This window comes from Corvus kubaryi, unplaced genomic scaffold (assembly GCF_017639235.1).
Source record: "Corvus kubaryi isolate FWS band 111438036 unplaced genomic scaffold, C.kubaryi_AGA036_p1.0 37394, whole genome shotgun sequence".
Taxonomy (NCBI): Eukaryota; Metazoa; Chordata; class Aves; order Passeriformes; family Corvidae; genus Corvus; species Corvus kubaryi.
In genome coordinates, this window is record NW_024581133.1 from 14,851,432 (window position 1) to 14,872,849 (window position 21,418).

The 21,418-nt window shown below is 39.5% G+C and overlaps 1 protein-coding gene and 1 long non-coding RNA gene across 13 annotated transcripts in view; one reads left to right on the top strand and one right to left on the bottom strand.

Annotated features, from left to right (window-relative positions):
- LOC121670003 overlaps positions 1 to 1,235 on the bottom strand; it is a 16,235-nt gene extending 15,000 nt beyond the window's left edge. Inside the window, exon 1 of the long non-coding RNA XR_006017988.1 lies at positions 644 to 1,235. This is a non-coding gene — a long non-coding RNA (uncharacterized LOC121670003). The remainder of the gene's footprint in view (positions 1 to 643) is intronic.
- Positions 1 to 21,418, top strand: part of TJP1 (tight junction protein 1) — a 190,405-nt gene that overhangs the window by 122,534 nt on the left and 46,453 nt on the right. The window contains exon 1 of one of the 12 annotated variants that reach the window (XM_042039679.1): positions 26 to 346. The exons of the other annotated variants lie outside the window; for them this stretch is intronic. Within the exon in view, the coding sequence (XP_041895613.1) occupies positions 314 to 346 (33 nt within the window). The 5' untranslated portion in view covers positions 26 to 313. Of the gene's footprint in view, positions 1 to 25; positions 347 to 21,418 lie in introns of those variants that run through there. 12 annotated transcript variants of the gene reach the window in all.

The following is a 21,418-nucleotide window of genomic DNA, read 5'->3' on the forward strand; positions in this document are numbered from 1 at the left end:
GCGGGCCCGGGGGCAGCGCGGCCGCTCCCGCGCCCCGGCGGCGGAGCCCGGCGCGCCAGGCGCTGCGGGAAAGAGACTGCACTTTTATCAAACTTGAGCCTCCGCTCCCCTTCCTCTTTCTTCCTTTCTCCCTCCTCCCCCGTCCCCGCCCCTTCCCAGCCGTCCTCCTCTTCCTCCTCCCCCCCGCGCCCTGGGATGTTTATTCGGGCGGCTGCGTGAGGTGCGGGCGGCGGCGCTGAGTTTCTCTCCCCCGGCCTGAGGAGTTGCAGGCGCGCACACGCTCGCCCGGCTCCGGGGGAGAGAAGGAAACAAAATGTCTGCCAGGGCCGCGGCGGCTTCCACGAAGGTAAGGCTCGGCCCCAGGGCGGCCGTATTCCCTGCCCGCTCCCATCCCGCGGTACCCCCGGCGCGGTTTTCCCATTGCCCCGCCGAGTCCGTACCGTGGCGGCTGCGGCTTTATCCCCGCCCGTCCTGAGGGCAAGGAGTAGTGCGGACCGAGGAGGTGGGCGAGGTGGGCCGGAGCCTCCCGGCCGTCTTCCCTGCGGAGCCTCCCTCCCGCCTGCCGGGAGGGGCGCGCAGGTGGCCCGCACCCCCCCCGGCCCGGGCTGCTGCCCCGCCGGCCGTCCCCGCCCCGGCCGCCCACCTGTTGGACCCGGGCCCCGGCGGTGGGATGGCTGCGGTAGCCGGGCCCTGCCCCCTGGAGAAGCCCCCGCGCTCGCGCCGGTGCGCTGGCCGTGCCCTTTTGTTCCAGGCTGGAGCCGGGTAGCAATTAGGAAAGGCTCAACCGGGAGAGTCCAGTACTGCAGGATTTTTTCTGTGGCCGCTGAATCAGTCGGGGATGATTGTTGCTGACATACGGTAAACAGCTTTGGGGCGGCATTAATCCGTCAGAAACTTGTGCCGGTCCTCCACCTGATCTGTAGGTGTTGCCGATGCAGGTGCACGTTGCCGGGTGTGTACTCTGACCTCCCCCGGCACTGCGCGGCGGTGAGTAATGCTGAGCGGCCCCGGGGGGGAGAGGTGGAGTTAGGAACGCTCAACAGGTTATTTCTCCTTCGCGTAAAATTAAAGGTTTGCTTTGAAACTAGTTTGAATTTGAATTTCGAACTAATTTTTAGCTTGTGGCGCCTGAGTAGTTGCTCTGGCTTCAGTGCGACAAGTTCCTGTCGTGTGTTAGCTGGTATTGCCAGAGCTCAGCTTAGTGGTGTTTGCCTTCGAGTGAAACTATGTGGTTTCGGTCTGATGTCACTTGCTGGTATGCACTTACTCAGAAGTGGTATTCTACAGGGTGAAGTAAAATGTACACCTTACTCTACCGAAAAACTTCGGTACTTGAGATACTAAGTAACGAACAAACTTAGTTCTGAGATACTCTTAGCTGGCGATTTTGCCAACTCTAAAGTCTTAACTTTCGAGGTGTGTTAAAGGCAACTTCAGCTTCCAGAGTGGAGTTTTAAAAACTTTGAAGCCAGTGTTGACTGCTGAGTTTCATGCCTCTTTCTAATACCACATTTGGGGGTATTGTATTACGTTTGAACATATACACAAACACATTTCAACAATAAATGTTTGTTGTTGGAAGAGTAACTTATTTTGGGTAGTATTTCGCACTGGTGGTATTACCTAGCTATGGAGATAGATAAAACATACTTTCTAGCCCTTTTCAAATGCACTTATATTAACAACAAATAGGAGTTGAAGATAAATATTGTCTTGAATACTATTTTGTTAGAATTCCGCTATGTGAGGCATTGTGAGAAAATGCATCAACTTAAATTTTGCAGATTTTTTTTGGTTTAAAATTGGGGTACAAAATTCTCATTTCTAGTTCAAAATGATCTCTTAAAATAGAGCTATTTTGTGAGGCTGTGGACAAGTACTGCCTTCCACACATGCATATACTGTCTTGAAAGTTTTTTCTATTTTTAAATATGGAAGTGTATTTAAAGTTGCAGAAGTGTACAGAAAGTGTATCTGTTTCGGCTGTAGACTGGTGTACAGACTGGTGTTAATTGAAAGTTGTATCTTGCCATAGCAGTTATTTGAAACTCCTCCTGCTCGTGGTCATATCACATTGGCCCTTGGAGCTTGCATACATGTATACAGTATCAGCCAAACTAATTATACTGAAAGGTATGTTAATTTAAGAATGTTGCAACATATAGTCTCACTGGGGTTTAACTCTCCAGTGGTATGCTTTCAGATTTATGGAAGTTCTGTGTTTGAAATAGCATATCTTTCTGAGGGAAAAAACTCGTTTTTTAAGTCCTGTGACTGTCAGTGTAAATTCTTAGTCTGTGATAGCTTTTTATCAAAATTATTTCTTATCTTTTTATCTTGAAATGTCTTTAGAGGCTAGACTCTGGTGCATACAATTCATATGAGTTTCCTTGTCAAAACAGAGATGCTTTCAGTAGATGGATAGTGTTAATTGTACTTCAGCCATTAGTTCCTGGGCCACTCTCTGTGTAGTTTTAATAGTTGTAGACAAGGAGATTAAAAAGTATTTTGGAAATCCTAGAATATTGTGGGATTTCTGCGTTCACGTTTCAGATATTTTTTCCTTTAGTTGCCCCTTTGGACATGGTATCTGGTTTCTGTTTTTTTGGGGTTGTAATGCTTTAAAAAAGCCTCTGTGAATGGTTTCCTCTTAATAGTTACTTAATATACTTTTGAGCTTTGTGTCCATATCTACAGTTGCCTTGGCACGCTTGACCAGACAAAACCTTAAAAAAAAAGAAAAAAAAAATTATTTTTGATTACCTGAATAATTTTTATTTGTATGTGAGAGAATCTTGGCTGCTGTGATTGATTGTGTTATGCCCTATTATCAACAGTCTTTAATAAACAGTTTCACTGCCCTTCAGTTTTGATTACTTAGCTTTTTCCCTGCTATGCTGTAAAAGAATGTGGTTTTATTAAGGTATTATAGGCTTGTTGTAGCTGTTGGTAATATACAATAGAAAATGGAGGAGAAATGAAGTCTTGCTTGCAGTTTAATCTGGTTGTGGCTGTTACTGCAAAATGTAAGGGGCCTAATCTCTTCTGATGTCTTTCTGAACAGTACTGGTGGATGGTATGGGAATGACTATGTCAGGGCCTTAGTAATGGGATGTAAACTTTCTTTCTGCTTTTAAGTTGGAGAGCGAAATATAGTCCACATTGGTAAAAAAACAGCCAAACAAATAAACAAACCACCCTGAAAAGCTTTTAAAGTGTAAATGTGGGGACAGGACTTATTGAATCCCTGAGCCTTTTTGAATGCTGAACCTGAGTTCTTGAGACTTCCTTCTATTTTTAAATACATTCATGAAGACTATTTCAGTCTTTCACCTCAGTCCTGTAACTAATTGAATTTTGGTTATTCTAACTGGCTTTCTAGCTCCAGGCATGTATCTGTTAATTATCCCTTGAATCAGGATCTGAGAACATGACTGTGTTAATGGTTCAAGACATGCTGATTGCAAGGTCTCCTTGGTTTTCTGTTTTAGAGGGAATGACCTATGGTTTTCGTAAGTGTGGGTTAGCATTGTACCCAAAAATCTTACTTGGAAACAGCAATGGATTTGTTTCTTGTAGAGCATATATGTGCAGATGTTTTTATAGTGCTTTTAGTGCAGTGTGTGAGATAGCTAAGTTTGGAGCAGTATTTTGTTTTTCCCATCTAAGTCTGTATATGAGCACTGTAAAGTTAGATCAGTTCTTCTTTGGGTCTTTGTGAGATTTTTCAATTGTAACAACAAAGAAATACATAGAAAATGTATATGGGAAAGTAACTGAGAATTCAGTTTAACCTAAGAATCTACCTCCTATATGGAAAAAAAAAGCCTTTAAAATACTACATTTAATTGTCATAGCATTTCCATAAGTTGTATTTGGACCTTAGGAAATACTAATTTTAACGTTCCAGTAGGTATTTTTCAAAGAATAATTTATATCAATAACTTGTATTTTGGGCTTGGATTTTCTTGAATTCATTCAAATTGTTCCAGTTAGGACTATCAGCAACTTCAACTACCAGATGATACTTCAGATGCATTTTTCAGTATGACTTAGGCTGCAATGTGAGAAGAGCTGCAAGCTCCACACTCCGTAGGTCATTATGAAGTGTATTCTGGAGTTTGCTTCTGGTTCAACGTGCAGCATAAAGATTACTGAAATGTAAACAGAACTTGAAATCTGACTGTGCCTGGCAACTGGCTCCACCTTTATAGAGTGGAAAATCAATTAAGACCTTATCACTGATCAGCTAGCTAATCTTTGTGTCAAGGAAGACATCTAGAAATGGGTTATTGTACGTCATAGGTATTCTAACATGCACATTGTGCTACTATTCAGTTTCTATGAGAATAGATACTGGGGTTCTATCTGTGGGAAAAAAAGCTCAAAACATAGTATTTTGAATTTGTGCTTGAAGTCAAGAGTGGTTATTGAGCTTGAATATATGTCTGTGTTGACACTGCAATGTATCTTCAGTGTCAAAATCTTCTGGGTACTCGTGAAAATACTTGGTTTTAAGTATTCAGCATAAGGTACTGAATTGGAAACAGAACTGTAACTAGTCAACTACTCACACTCTGAATTGTGCTAAATATGTTGGGTTTGTTACTTGAAGTGCTATGCAAAAGTATTGTCTATCTCAGGTCAAAGCACTTGTTCAAAAGCTATGTATCAAAGTTGAAGTTCTCATCAAGGGCTGAAGTGTTCACCCATTTTGTTTGCCAATAAGCTTTCAGTGTGAAATAGGATCCTCTCTTCTGTTTTCTTCTCCTATCCTCTATACCCAGAGGAAAGGCCATGTCTTGTGTACACACTGGAGTGGCGGGGGAAAATCTGATTAGTCACAGTGTGGGGATTAAAGCCATGTACATGTCCATGTCAAAATTAATAGTCCCAATATTTGGTATGTAACACTGTCAAGTTCTAAGTGTCAGTTTGAGTTAAGGGATGGTATTTGAAACAAATGCTTTTATTGTTTTTCTTATGGGTTAAGAAAGACATTGGTCATTTATATCCCCACAAGTATTTCCTTGTTATCATGGTATAAATACAAGAGAAATTAATATCAAACTATGCTCAGTGTTTTCTCCGGCAAATATATTGCTAATGACTTCTTCACTGAATGTACTGATTAAGCAAACAGCCGTAGGGAAGTCTTAAAATGAATTCCATGATTCTGTGCAGTGTATTTATGCTGAGTCCAAAAAGTCCTGAAATGAAAACATTGTCTTGTCTTATAATTATGCTATTTTAGGGACAGATTATTCAAATATGTGCTGTACAGTCATAAATAGTGGGGGTGCTCTTGTTTCAAGGGGCTGTGACGTGCTTGAGTGAAGGATCTGAGAAAATGGAGGGACACGTTCACCTGAATATTTAAGGTCCCGTATGGATCCCTTGGAGGCTGCAGAGTAACAAGTGCTACTGAGGCCATAAGTGTGGTGACTTGTCCAGGGACAATGGTGTCTGCTTGGTTATCCATGGGATTTTCCTGCTGTGGTGTGCTCTTAGCTCCTTAAGCCCCAAGCTTCGTGGACTGTTTGGGTTTTGTAGATGGGCTACTGCAGGGTTGGAGAACTGCCCCAGCGTGTGCAGGCCTGGGCACTTGGCTTACGTTTGCTATTCGTGACTCTAGGATCCTCAGTAGTTCTTTAGAGGTCTTTCCTGCATTTGCACATCAGGATTTATTTAGACACTTGGAAAAATTAACTGTATTGTTGGTGTTAAAAATTTAAATATTGGCTGTATGTTAAAAAAGTATTTATTTTCTCAGGAGTATTTGGTAATCTCTAATAGGATTTTTGTTTCCTAATCCATTATAAACAGATGTTCTTCTCTTTTGCGGTGGGGGAGGGCAGCCTAAATTCAGTAAGATGATAGCAGTAGGGAGTGCTGTGTTGAAGTTCACATTCTTAGGAGAAGTGGGCAAATGTGACCTTTTTGGCCTACATAACTCATCATAAGGTGTGTGGTTAACTTGCCATAGCAGAGAAAGCAACAACAGAACTTGGTATGGCTCTGATGGCCTTTTTGTCTCCCCACCCCCACATATACAAAGTACTGAAATGCTGAAAATAGAAATTGAGCAAAAGTAGGCAGTTTGTGTGATTTATAGTTCCCAAGGCTTTTCCCAGTAAGTACTGCCCTGTAGAGCAGCCTTGTGTCTTCCTCACAACTGGCTTTTACATTTGACTTTTTCTTAGGAACTTCATTATAAAATATTCCCCCACCCCTCCTGAAAAGGCAGTAATTAGTTTTCAACTTGTGATCCTTTGGGATTGTATAGGCGGTTCCTTGCCTAGTTTGAATGGGGTCCAGTAACAGTGTCTTCCCCTCTGCCCCACTGGGTCAGCAATCATTTTAACAGATGGTCCCCTTCTCTGTATTCAGCTTAAAATTTTTCTTGTAAATATTAAATGGACCCGTTCCAGCTATTTACACTCTGGGCTGGTGACTGTTTCTTAGGATGCATGCAGATGGGACATAGTATGAGCAAGGTGTGTAGAGACTTGTTAATACACTTCAGAACATATGGTCAGGCTTTTGGACATGGCTCTGTGAGGTGAGTTCGTTCGGCTGAAATAACTTCCACTGCCTTTTCCTACAAACCTTCTTGGGTCTCTTTCTTTAGACAGATGTGGTGCTTTTGCAGCAGCATTAATGACTTAGTTATATTCACCATGAATTCAATAACACAAAAATTACTAAGAAGTAACTTGTGGCTGAAGAGACACTACTCGATTTTTCATGTTAATTAAAAGGAAGTAATAACCTTAAATTATAACTAGAGGCAGTAGCATAATGAAACTGGACAGATTGTGAAATTTGAACAATGATGTCAGGTTTTCTATTACTTAAATTACAGCAGTCGTGGCTTGACTTTGACAAAGGACTGAGCTGGCACGTGTTGCTATAAAAAGGTATATAAAAACATATTTAAAAGTTTTTTAAAAAAATAAAAATACCAAAGTGAAGAATATGTACACAGGTGCTTTCAGCTTCATTGAAAATATAATAGGCATAAATTATGTAATCTAAAGATTCATTGGTTTTAATAGAAAGTAACAATTGGAATGACTGTAACTGTAAAACTCTGGCAGTGACTTTGAGGTGCTACTTGACAATGTGGTATCAATTAATTAGTTAGTTGTAATTTGCATGGAATCAGGATAGTACCTGGGGCTAACTCTGCCAATTATTGTTTATCTGAACAAATTCCAAGACTTGTAATAAATACGTAATTCATGTTCATTTTGGATGACTGGCTTCCCCAGAATTAAATCTGGGAGAAGGCCAGATTATGTTAACCCTCTCATCACGGGATGTTTGTTTAAAAACTTTTTAATGTCACTTGACCCAATGTTGTTCCTACATGTTACTCGGAAAAAATGTTCCTTTGCCCATGAATGCCTCCACGTGAATTAGTTTCTCAGCACAGTGTTAGGTGACAGGAGTACAGGCTTTCCCTGTAAACCTGGACTTCCTGAAATAATTTTCCCAGTGGGTATCAAGATCTTGAAGCCAAGCTTGAAGGCATGGCTTTCTGACGAAAGAACTTGTGTTTCCTTCAAAATTGAAATTAAGTTGTGGAAAGTGATTGGTCATTGCACACAGGATTAAACCTCTCTGTTAATAACCCAACTATGTAATAATGGAAATTCCTGGAGGGAATACTCCATGAGAGAATTAATGCACTTGCATTTTGATTGGGTCTTGCTCTCTATGGATAATGTAGACTGGATTCATATTCTTAAAGCAGGAAGCATTTACTAGGAAGTACGAGAAAGGTATACAGGTTTATAGAAAACAATGTTGATGGCTTGAACGAAGAACATGTTTCATTGGAATCAGATACAGTGCTGTAGAAGCACTCTGTGGGGTTATTTTTTTCCAATGCTCATGTAGTTTATTGTGGTTTGTTTATTGTTGGTAGTTCAATGGTAAATCCACCCTAGAACTGCCCAGGAAAGTGCCGAGTTTCACATGAGGGGATTTGTCACTTAAATTGTTTGAATATGAATGCTAACATAAAAGGTTTTCTTACTTGTTGTGTTTATTTGCAGTCAGTAAATGTCTCTATCTTGGGAAGGTGTGTAAGCAATAGCAAGAAGCCAGTGGGTGGGAGTTACTGAGATTGTTTCTCCTTTAGAATGACCGGTGGTAGTGGGTTTTTTTTTCCTTCCTGCATGATGGGGGCACCTTCTAAATCAGTTGCATTATTGATAATAGTAGGATTGTCTTTTTGGCTGTAAACTTAGTTTGGTTTACAATAATGTGAGATTTATGTCCTGCACTTGAAGCTGTGCTAGCATTGTAGTTTAAACAGGCAGGGATGCCTTTTAAACATAAATGTGATGTCCCTGCAGCGTGCATTTTGCTAGCCTGAACTTCTGACTGCATTTATTATCTCCATTTAAAATCAACCAACCGTGCTTTAAAAGTACTTTAAACAAAAGCAAGCAGTCAGAGAAATATTGCATAGGCTTTTTTCTTTCTTCTCTATGATTGAATTAACATTGAGAATTTTTGCCTTGTTCTTTGTACTTGGTTTTACTCCCTCCCGTGTGAATGATAAATGCTTGAATTCACCTCTGGAGAAGTAGTAGAAGTAGATTTGTTCGTGGTGTGGTGGCAGTGGAAGCAGACAGTGCTGGTGGTGTGCAGCAAAAGGGCTACATGGGATAGGATGAAGGGAACTGAGGTGCTGCCAGTACAGCTGCTGTGTTGTGAGCGTTGGGTCGGCTTGGGGAGCTGCATTCTGTGCTTTGGGACACAACAGAAACATGTAAATCAAATAGTGGGTTGAAATAGTTTTGACTGTTTGTGATTAGGCAGTTGGCAACTAAATGTTATATTTTTAATCTTGTGAGGTGGATTGACTGGTGGATCTAATTTTGCTTTTCTGTTTCTAGAAAAATCTGTTGTTAAAGTCAGTGACTGGCCTTGCTTGGTTATGAGTAAATTGCTTGGGATGCTTAGAGCTGATAACAATTTTTCTTTTCTCTGATATAAAGTACTGGTTTTCAACTGGAACTAAACCCTTACTATGAAAATTGTGTTTTGGTTGCTCCACCCTTTATCTTCCAGAACAGGACCTTTTAATTTACTCAATAGTAGTTGTAGTCTTGCTGTATTTAAAAATTAGTTTTATAGGAAGTAACTTTAAACATTTTGGAGCACTTTTTAAGAAAAAAACTCCCTCAAATATATTTCTACTTCATAAACTACTATAGATGGTGTTACAAAACTTTGTTAATAGTTTTCCCTCTATCAGAAGAGCAGACTTTGATGTATTCCTTTTTTAAATTCGTACATTATTCTGAGTTTCCTGGATATGCTTACAGTGTAGAGGTTAGTATGTAGCTGACCAAAACATAATACCTAAAATCTGTCTTTACTGTCCTAGCCCTTCGAGCAATGTAATTATGTTGCTTCCATGCGATAAGCCAAGGCAATTTACAGATTACTGGAATGCTTGAAAACACTGACCTTTCAGGTCACTCAGAGCACTCCTATTATGCAGAGATTGCTGTGGCACTGTTGTAATGTGCTGGCCTGTCACATGCTGACTAACTTGCAGAAAGCTTTGATGCAGCTGTTTTAAAAATGCTTTTGCTGACTGATAGGCACTTAGGCTACTGCCTGTGAACAAAGCCAGCTCTCATTCCATGCTTTTAGCCCCCATTTTCTATAACAACACTTCTTCCCTGCTGACTACACACACAGTTCTTATCTGGGCCCAATTGTTGACTTGTTTCCATTTAAACTGTGTTTGTGTTAATTTTCACATCAAAAACAGTCGTGTGTTTGAGACAGATTCGGTTTGTGTGGTTTATTCAGAGCTGCTGCAAACAAGCTGCCTTAAAAAGTTTATGTGGTGGCTTTAAAGAGTGGGTGGATTAGGGAGAAGAAAGTGTGTGTGACCGGGCAGAGCAGGGGAGGGAAGGGATTAAAAAACAATGGTCCTTTATTGATGACGAATACAGTGGAAAGCAGTTTACTGCAGCGTAGCATATATTCTATAGTTTGAGCTCTAATGTCTTTTCTCAAATTGGTGTGAAGAATAATAAAAATTTGACAAATGTTTCCATGTAGTGTCTGATGCTTAATGGGTATCATACATGGGAACTATGCTGGAACCTTCTTCAGTATTTGACACAGGGATAGAACACGAATAAAGATTAAGATGACTTGATTTTTTGTTTACTATCTTTAGTTTTATTTAGTTTTATTAATAACTGTTAGATCAGGTAGTGCCTGAATTGCAGAGATCATGGGGAGAGGAGAAATAAATACAGAAGAATAAAACCTTTAATGCCAGTAGCCTGGTGAGACTGCTAGAAGGATAAATTGGTTTTTTTTCTTCCCCAAAATACAGAATCTGTATTCTCAGTGAAAATAAGATGCTGGATGTTTGGGGGAAGTAGATGTCTAATCCAAGTAAGACTCCACATAAGAAGCACAATAGCCCATTACCTATGAATGGCAAGTTTAGCAATTCACAATTTAGTCTTTGTTAACAGGGAATGTTTTATATTTAATGTATTCTATTGGTTGCCTGTACCTCAGATTCTAAGCATGTTTGAGTTCACTGCATTAGGATCAAAAAACTAAGCATCTCTATTCTATTCTGCTGAGAAGTGGAAAACAAAGAGGTAACATCTGATTGATACTGTATATATGTATCATGTATGGCATTTTATATAAGTCTGAGACTGAGCTTCTGTTGTACAGCATGGCATCATTGTCCCCTTGTTTGGGGGAGTGGGACACGGGTATTCACCTGTTCGCTGCAATTCCAGTAACTGCAAAATATGCACAACCTGTGCCTAAAATCTCTTGAAGCAGTAGTGTATATTCAAGGATAAGCACTGGTGTACATAAAATTGCCTTTGCTCTTTGACCGCATACTATACAGTGACAATGCACTAAAACATAAATTTCAAGTTGTAGAAGAATGGAATATATTTTTCTTGCTATAACAATGCAGTGAAAAGAATTGAATGAGTAGTGATTTTACAGCAGGAACCTAGTTGAACAGTGTAGTTACATAGTGTTTTCTTTTTTGGGTATAAAGTCTGTACTTCTTATGGTGATTGGTAGGACACAAATATTTGGGTTTTGTATATATTTTTGTATGTACTTTGTAGTTGCACCTTAACTTTCATAGAAGAAAGCGTTTTCCACAGCTCAGTTCAACATGTGGTAATCTGGATCAACTTAAATGGCACCGTGAGGCAAAAAGGATGAATAACTTACACGTGTTGATAACATTACAGTATCTTTGAGAGGATTTCATTTCAGAAGAAATTACTTCTGAAGGTGAACCTACAAAAATGAGTAGAAGAGATGCAACTGAATCAATACATTGATACAAGAGGTACAGATTTAGATATTGTCACCTGCACTTAGTTTTCTCTTGCAAATCATTAGAAGTTGCATGACTGTGAAGGTATGACCATTATCAGTCAAGCTTTGAAAGCATTCTGGCAGTAAGTTGTGTTTTGCTGTTCAATTCTCGCTTTAATGATAAAATCGTACTACAGCTATCTTGGCTGGAACTACTCTTTTTTGTCTCATCTTTCTGATGAAGTTTTTCACTGTTTTTTATCCTCGCTTATTTAGTCTTTAGGATTTTTCTTTCCAAAGAATACTCTGGATTGAATGGTTTCTCTTCAAGCTATGGTCTCCTGATAGGTTTTTCCATTGAACTGACTCATCAAACAGATTTGTCTGGGTGTCCTAAAGCTAAACTCTTGTGGTTACATACTCATTTCAGGAGACGCTCCTTTGAAAAAACTATGGCTTGCTGAATTTGCAGGTTTGTAGATAACTCAGTTGCTTTCTTCCTCAGTGTCTCATTCTTGTTGACAGGTAACTTGATAGTTTTTTGGGACAACAACTGAATGAACTGTAGCTGTAATCTAGGATAAACAGGTAATTCACCAAAATTATACAGGCTTTTCAGCTGTTAACCAAGTGCTTACCCAGTTTCTTCTCCAGCTGGTTGGATAAACAACTAGAATGTCATTCATACTTTTCCATTTCAAAAAATGTGCTGAGTAAACGAAAAAGACATCTGCCCATTAACCACAGATGGGAAATACTTGCTAAGAGGTGGATTTGATGGGTAGCATCTCTCAGTAATTATGCGTAGACTTTTATTTTTAGTCTTTGTGTTCAGAGTTCCTCTTCTGAAATAGTCTACATGCTTCTCATCTTCACCGTAGCTTGGCTTGCAATCAGGGATTAATCTTGATGAAATGATGATGACCGAGGGAGAGAGCCGCTTCTCATAGGTCTGGCTCTGCTTGAGTTACCGCATTTTGATTTATTTCAAAGTTGAATTGAAGCCATGACATCCACTATTAAATTATGGACACACTTTGATGTAGTGATTAGTTTGGGATTCTTCACTTGATGTGTCTTATCCATGCAAAATAAGAGCGTTGTACTTGAACATAATTCATTTTTTTGTTTCCCTGTTTCTAAAAGGTACCAAATGGAAAGCTATAGAAAATAATTTGTGATGTCTGTATTAGGTACTTAGAGCTGAGAGTGAAGATAGTTCTTCAGACCTGTACAGACAGGGACAGCACCAGCAGTTTAATTGTAAAGGCAATTCTAAAAATGCCACGACAATCTCCTTCTGTTTAACTTGCCAACAGAAAGTTTTTGGTGTTACAGTGCTACTGTGTCTAGATTTTCTTTGTCAGACATACATGATGGCTGTCAGACTTCTGCCAGTATTTACTGGGGTTTATTTGTAGCATTCTTTAATACCTCAATAATTTTTTTTTTTTTTTTTTGTTAATGAGTGCTTGTAGAGTGTATAAACTTTCTTCTGCCCCTTCTCAATACTGAAAACAAGTCTATGAAAGTAATGGACACTCAAGTAAATAAGAGCATTACTTTTGGTTGTGTTGGATGATGTTTTTTTGGACTGGTATAAATAGCTTAGGCTATATATTCTTTCAACTTGCACTGGAGTAGACTAAATTTTTTGGTGGTAGGGAAGTGTCTCTAAAATGTATTATGGAACAAATGTAAAGTGAACCCCCTAAAAAGTAAAAATGCTTTGCAATTTAACTTTACCATTCTATCAGCCTTATTTAGGCTGAGGTCCAGGTGCAAACTTCGGATACTACAATTCTCTGTGTGTTTTGATGCTTATCACTTTCTTTCATGAGAAGCTCAGATTCCACCTTGTACGAAGTGTGTATCCAGTGCTAATAGCAGTAGCAAAAGAATAACCAAACTGAAAATATGCTTGTATTGTATCTGAAAAATAAAGAAAACCTAAAATACTGCTTTTGAAAATTATTTCAGAGTAATACTGACATTTGCATTTAATTTTACAGATGCAATGATGTGCTCTATGTAGGTGTGTGGGGCTGTAGGTTATCTGAAATAATGATGATAATCTATTCTATACCTAATGCTTTGCTAACAGCCTTCCCTCCAGTTTGGAGAGAGAAGCTATACCCTGCAGAAACTTTACACTTCTGTGAAATGTCACTGCATTTGGTCTCAATATTTAAGTCTGTTAAGTATGTGCATCAGTAATCTGCACTATTGTTATGGTAAAGCATATGTTGTCTTTGATCTTTTGAGGATAAACATGGCTTGGGAGCACTGACTGCTAAGCTGACAATGCATTGTCAAGGAAAAATGTCACCAATATGATAAATGTGTGCAAACTGATAATTGGTACATGCTTGTGGAACCTTAATTTGGTCAATTTATCAGTATTGGGCAGCTAAAATCCTTAGTTTACTGTATTAGTTGCAAGATGTAAAGCAAAGGTGGAATGGAAAAAGAGCTTTTAAGTACTTTTTTTTCCTGTATCACCTTGTAATAACTTAGTTCCTTAAAAAAAGGTCATTATAAGCAATCCTAAAGATGTGTTGCTGATTTATCCAAGGTCCATGTTGTCACAAAATTGGCCTTTTGTATCCTTTACTTTCAGATGCCAATATACACCTGAATGTTAGGGTGCTGGTGGTGAGGAGCGAGAGTGTGGTACAAGTGAAGTTCTGCTCTTGAAAGAATTTGTTTAGCTGTGGAATTAAATTACATTGTTGTGATGTGTACCTTCCCCCTCAAGACTCAAGGTGTGACTCACATCAGGCAAGAGTGTGGAAGCCCTTCTGCCATTGATTTTCCTTTTCTTTTTGGTGGAACAGATTGGAGTTAATGCACAGCAATGTGAACAAATATTTGCAGAGGGGGAAAATACAGTTAAGTGGGATTTCTGTTACCCTTCTTCCTTGCTTCTTTTAGAACTTTGTCACTCTTGAGGTGAATTTTTTTTTTGTCAATTAAAGTCTTAACTTGCTTTAGAATGTGAAACGTAGAGATAAGGTAATGATGGGGCAAGACTTGAAATTTCTACACTAGTTATTTCCCCTGGTCTGTAACCTTTTTGTTATTTTCTTAGAATTTATTGCATTCAGAATGTTGAAGTTCAATAGAGCTGCTTTCTGTAGCACAAGGACTGCTGTGGTAATCCAGGAGTGAGGTAAAGGCTGTGTAAACTTGTGTGTTTTCAGGTTGCAAACTGGAGTGTCAGGTTATAGTTTTGCAGTTTTTCCTTCTTGCAGTTTTTAACGTGAAGTATAATCAGAACAACTTTTAAAAACGTAGAAATTTGCTCTTGTTTAAGTGCTTTGGGTTTGCCAACTCCATTTTTAAATATGATTCCAGGTAGCTAGAAGATGCAGTTCTGTAGAAGCACAATGCATATCTTAAAATAGCCTTGATCATCTCTGGCCACATAGTTTTCTTGCATACGTGGAAATGTGCATTCCAGAGTGGTGATGAATGGACATGAAGCAGTTTTGGTCAAGAATATAATCCTGTATCATTGATATACTTGAAATTGTGGGTATAGAAGTTAGTGTCATGTGGTTAAAGCTGTTGGTGAGGCAGTTTGTTCCACTGAAATGAGTTTATTTTTAATTGCTGGTGTAAATACAAAACTAGCTTTGTGACCATTTTTTAGGTTAACCTTTGGCTTTTTAGGTGTGGCTTTAACTTCCCCTTTGATGGGACTATGTTTTTAGGTATACTTGGGCTTTTTATCACCTTAAAACTGAATTGGGGAAGTAGAAGGTCAAGTTGAAACTGCAAAAGGCAAGCCTTAAAGCTATTTGATCTGAAAGATTGTAATTTTAGGTGATTAAAGCTTTCTAAATTTGCATACTGGGTTTTATGTAAAATTTAGTGTTGGTTCATCTACAATGGTGGAAATAATTGAAAGTCTACCAAATGGATTTTCATGAGAAGAATTGCTTTTGAAGTGTGCTGTTTTGCATGGTATGCATAAGGCAACTTGCTGCTAGGAAGTTCTGATCTGGTCAACAGTTATTTCTCTTAAGCATGTTAGTGAATTCCCTTGTTCCATTCCTCCACTTTGATGTGCAAACAGGAAAGAAAGAAATTCTATCTATATGTCTGTCTGAAACGATGTGATGGTTATGTAAATCTGAATACCTACAGAGGTCAGTTTGAAGCCTGTGTACGGTCTCTTGTCCAGTAATTGCTCTGTCATTTTTTCCAGTGACTGTAGCCAGTGTCTCTTCTGCCGTCTCTTCATGGGGGGAGGGAAGGAGACTGGGTGTTGGCTCCTGACTCACTGAGTGAGAAAGGCTGGGGTAATTCTTCAGTCTGGGGTTTGTATGAATTCTGCTATTTGAAGTGGAAGTAGGGATGCAGTCTACAAAAGAAAATCCAACCCCAAAAAACCAAGAACGTGCTGTTTTTAAAAAGTGCTTGCTTTTCTCAAGTTACTATGTAGTGGTTTGTATCCAGCTGTTCTGAAGAGGTCTGGTTGTGAACCAATGGTATATAGTGAAAGGCAGTGGTGGGATTGCTGCCGGTAGTAAATCAAAGAGCAGAATTGTGATCAGGGCAGCTGATGGTGCTGGGCAGTATCTCAGGCCCGCTTTTAGTGCCTGTTGTTCAGTCTTGGCTCCCTGATGGAGCTGGTTTCATTGCTGCTCTTTAAGAGGTACGATTGAAATAAAAAGATGTTTTGGGTTGCAGGGTCACCCCTGTTGCTGTTGCATGTCCTTTTAAGGGAAGGGAAAAGTGTGGTCATGTCTTACTGGTTCTTCTTGCTTGCTGATTCTTCTGGAGCTGCTGTTATTTTCTCCTGTGCTTGTTAGTGGCCTTGGCTCCTGAGGAGAAAGGGATGAATCACTTAAAAAAAAAGGAAAATGTTAATAAATTGGAGGGTAGAAAAATGTGTTTTCTATAAAATATACTTGTAAATCTTCCTTTGGCAAAAATGAGTCTTTTTTTGCCTTCTGGAATAAAATATCCATATTTTGCAAATATTTAATACTATAGCCAGGATTAAGAGTAAAAAAAAATCCCACTCTGGAACTGGCTGTGAATAAGCAATTGTGTTACCCATGAAAGCAGCAGCAGCAGCAGCAAGGGTTATCAAAGTGTCTGCAGGTATGTTGTTATATGGGCAGTCTTTTGACTACATTCGGAGTCAATGAATAACCTACCTGAGTAGTTTCCTGCTTTTATTTTGCTCGCTTCCCTTCTTGGCTGCTCCTTTTCCATCCCAAGAAAGCCATCATCAATGCCAGGCTGATTCCTTGTTTCAGTTCAGAGTAGCTTTGCAAATGAAGGAGATCCTCTGTGCCAAGAATGAAAGTAGCCTTAAGCCTTAGGCTTTTGCTGCTCCTTAACCCTTTGCATTGTCAAGTAGTGGCCTCAAGGTGCTGTTCTAATGAGATACTCGATGTACTCCTGACAGCAGACTTGGCTCCAAGTCCTCTGGCTGCTGTGCCTTGCCTTGGTTATGTTTAGGCAATTGGTTCACACAACTGACTTCCTTTTTCTTAGGCCCCATTCACCCCTTTGCACCACTCCTTGGAAATTGAACCTTCACAATCACTTCGATTTTTCATAGTATCAGTGGATAAGTTCAATTTATATTACATAGACACTAAACAAAAAGGGTGTAAAGGACTGATGAAAATGATGTTGACCGAGCTGTAGAAAGATGCTCCTTGGGATGTGGGAGTTCATCTGCAGGTCTGTGGGCTGTTGAATACAATGGAACAACTTAGTATGAAAAAGCAAAGGACTTTTTTCCTCCATCTCTTCTCCTGCACTATATTGTTCAGAATTTAAATACTGGTTTTACTTACTAATACATCTTAGCGTTTTTTTCTTTCTACACCTTCAACTCATTACCCATTTTTGAGTTCTGTCAGAGCTATGTTACTCAGTTTTGAGATTAAATGGAAGGACAATTGCAGCATGCTATTTTTTTTTTCTGTAACACCTACTAATCATTAATGCATTAGCTTTAGAAAGAGTTTTTTCAGCAGGAAAATCCTGGAATAGACTGATGTGCATATAAGCAAGGAGAGATTGACACTTTACTCACAACTGTCTCTCAAAGTGTGGTAGACTGTACCTGTTTAAACAGATACTTTTTCAGGGTAGGTGTTTTTGAAAAATAGGAAAATCCATTTCATGGTGAAGTAATATGGAAGCTAGATGTTATTAGGATGGGGATAGTCCTTTTTGCTGAGAAAAAAATGAGGTGTTTTCCGCTTTCCACACTTGCCTGATAAGAAAGTTTAGGAATGTTTACCTTTCTGATGGCTGAGTAAGCCTTTTGAATGCTGTGGTGGTGTTTGTTATGTTGTCCTCCCATCTAAGTCACATGTCTATCTCTTGCCAGGGGGGTATGGCAGTGCTGCTCTAGTTCCCATTCACTCTCCCAGTGACTTCTTGGACTTGTTTCTCTTCCTCTCTCAATTCACAAGCACTGTATTTGAAAGTAAAGCAGAACCCTGCTGTGTTCCCTGTAACTGTGCTTTTTAAACCAAACTGTTTGTTGCCATTGTCTCCTTAATCCAAAGTCACTAAAAACTTTCTAACCCAAGAAGTTAACCCTTTTCCAAGGAGCTGTAAGACTTAACATTATTCACCATCTCTTTCTCTTTGAACTCCTGTATTTCTGTATCCTTGATTTGAGACTTTCTTTCTCTGATTGTGTGAAGTTAATGTGAGCTCAGAGTTGTACTGTGTTCTGGAGATGCTCTAGCAGCCATGTGACTGCTAAAATTGAATCTTCTTAACTGACAGTTACCCAAGTTGAGGGTGGGAGGATGCCATCTGGGTGTGTGGTTGTTCAGGGTAGGGAAGGACACTTTTCCTTTAATTTCTTACTAAGAGTGGTTGGTTGAGAGTTGAGATTCAGAGGAAGAAATTTTGTACCTACAAGCAGGGCAGGCATGTCACTTACTGCCCAGTGACATATTTCTTCATACTGAGATTCAAGGGGTAAAATGTCAGGGAAACACGTTCCCAACCCCCTAATCCTGCTACTTCAAAAGTAGTTGTCAACTGCTTCTATGAAGCAAAATGTAGTGTGTGTGTTCAGAACACCCGCAGTTCAAATCTTAATTTTAGAAGAATGTGGTAAACTAACTATAGAATGTATAGTTTTGCTGTGGCTATGTGGGCTGTAAAAAGCAAAAACAAAACAAGCAACACCTCCCCTCCCCCTCCCCCTCCTGATTTTAAATAGAAATTAACCTATGCAGGCTACTCTTTTATTGTCAGGATGGAAGATGTCAAAGGCCGTTTTTGTGCACCTGTAACTGGAATTGTAATGCAAGGCTCTTAAACATTTGTTCATACTTGGAAGCTCTGAGTAGTGTCTTGGAAAACCAACCCAGCTCTGTCTTAGTGGGATATTGTTGCCTATCCTGAAGCTCTCATTTGACAGATCTTCAGAGTATAATGATCTAAAATGTATGTGGTGCAGCACTTGGTGACTAGGTTATGATTCTCTTGATTAGAGACAAGGTGAGAAGCAGTCTGTCTTCAGGTGAAGTGCTTGAAAGCTTTGATTGCTGCACTGATGTCTATATTCATGTTGGTAATTCCTTGGGGGACATATCTGCTACTTGTGTGCATTTTGGTTTTGTGTTTTTTAAATAAAAAGCTGTAGTCAGATACAGAAGATTTATTTAGGCTTCTTATGTAAAGCTAATACAGTATCATTTTGCTTTCTTTGATACTGATACTGTGCTCTTCTCCTTCCCCAAGGGAAAAACCAACTGGAATAACTCCAGCTGATGTTCTTTGAGTGATAAAACACTAATGTCAAGCTGTGTATAAGAGTAGAGATGGAGGTTGTGTCGGCAGTTGGATGATTGGATTTGGTTTCAGAAAAGTGCTGGCAATGTGACTTACGTAGAATCACAGAGTAATTAAGGTTGGAAGGGACTCTTAGAGATCAGCTAGTCCAAGTCTGTGCTCAAAGCAGTTCTCACTAAATCTGATTTATAGAATAATTGCAGAACAGTGAGCTCAGATCATCTAGAGCTCATCAGAGCTCTGGAGATCATCTAGTCCAGCCCCATACTCAGAGCAGGGTCAACTACAGGGTTGCCCTGGATCTTGTCCAGATGAGTTCTGAGCCCCTCCAAGGATGATATTCCATGGCCTTCCTGGGCAGTTTGCACCACCATTTGATCACCACTGTGGTTTTAAAACAAACCCACCAGGCAGCTGTGGGACTAGAATTTGCTGTTCTAAGCTGTGTCAGTGCTGTGAAACTGGTCACAGCTGTGTGTACTTCTGAGCTCCACTGGTGCACTTCAATAGGACTTGTTTTACTTTGGTGAGAGGCTGTAGTTTAAGCTTTTACATTCCCAGGACTGCCTTACAAACTGTACCAGGAGCAGGTGCTGTTGTTGAAGTTGAGATGAACTGGTAGGGATACGGTTAGCAATGACCACAAAAATATGTGTAACACTTTCACAAGATACGAGGGAGGGGATGTTTTTGAGGATGGAAACTAGTAGGAGGGTAGTGTGTGCTGCCTAAGCAGGTACCTGTGGTAAAATAATTGCTTTTCAAGTTGCATCCTAAGATTTAAACAATTGAAATATTACATGAGTTCCTTGAAGATCTTGGTTTTGAAATGATACCAAAAAAAAAAAATCAAATTTGAGGTAAATAATGAGGGGATAAGTCCTTTCAGTTATATGTTAAAATTTATACTCTAAATTAGGAATCTTTAGGTCCTAATAATACTGACATAGGTCAGTATGGTAGAGAAATTACTTAAAGCAAAGTGCAAGTTGTCTGTGCTTCTGTGGTAACATCCCTTGCTGGGGGGAGAAACATGGCTTGCCACTTGGCTTTTTTAGCCTCTGTTCTGTGTGATTTTGCTATCTTTTGCTAGTGTACTGGCTTGAAGTAGTGATCTGTGAAACACTATTGCCAGCACTTTGGAGTTTGTGATCCTATGTGGTTTCACTGCCAGCTGAAAGGCAAAATGGAAAGAAGCAAAAAGAGGCAAGGATCCCATACGTTGAAGCACAGTTTCCCCACACCTTAGCTATCAGGAGCTAGTAAGCTTTGCTTAGCTGCTGGCTGATACTGTTACCAGGGTGTTTGAGTGGTGTTCTTCATCTGAAGTAACTTGACCTGAGATCATTTGAGATGTATCTGCATGTGGGTCTTGCGCTCTGGTTTGTTTTGCCTTATTCCTGAGTGTCAGCCTTCTGCCTTTCATGGATAATGTGATTTACTAGGCCTGTGTCATAAACACTTCTATAAATACTCAGATTTAACTGGATCTGTAATCCAGTATTTAATTATTTAACTAAAATGCAGCATCCCTCCAAATTTGTGCATACTGTTCTTGATTAGGGCTTTTTTTGGAAGAGGGGTCTAACATTTTTTCCATTGAGCAGCAGTACCACCAACAGAAAGGTTTTATGATCCCATCTGTGATGTGTGAAGCTTTGACTTGAGAGGCCATTCTGGAAAAGTGAGTCATGCTAAACAAGCTGAGTATTACATGGATGTGGTGAGTTAAATACTGAGCTACTTTTTTAGCTTGGAGAGAACAGTGCCCAGAAGTCAGAGCAAAAATTTCTCTTGTAGAAAAATTTGTCGAGAAAACCTGTGGTTAGGGGTGTTTTTAGATACATGCAGTATCTATATGTTCAAAAGGTAGCCACAAACCTCTGGAATTTTATGTCAGGAAGCAGTGGAAATTGTGTTTAGTAAGGTAGTGTCTTGCAGAATGGCATGTGGTTTTGGAAGCACGCAGAATTGAGTGAAATGGTTAAACAACCGAGTTATTTTTAAAACATACATGTATGTATTTAGTCCTACTTTTTCCTCTCAAGGTTGTTCTTCATGATGTAAAGATTAATTGTACTGTTCAAACTGTCCATGTGTGCTGCTGTAGAGACTTCGTACTTAGAGTGATCTAAATCAAAATAAGTTCATTTTATTAACATGCAGTGTTGAAAATCCTGTATTTTTTCTAAGTTGGATTGCGCATTCTCATCTGAAGAGCAGCTTTAATTGTGGTTTTCCTCGTACAGACTTTTCATGAGGTGGGGCTGTTTAATAT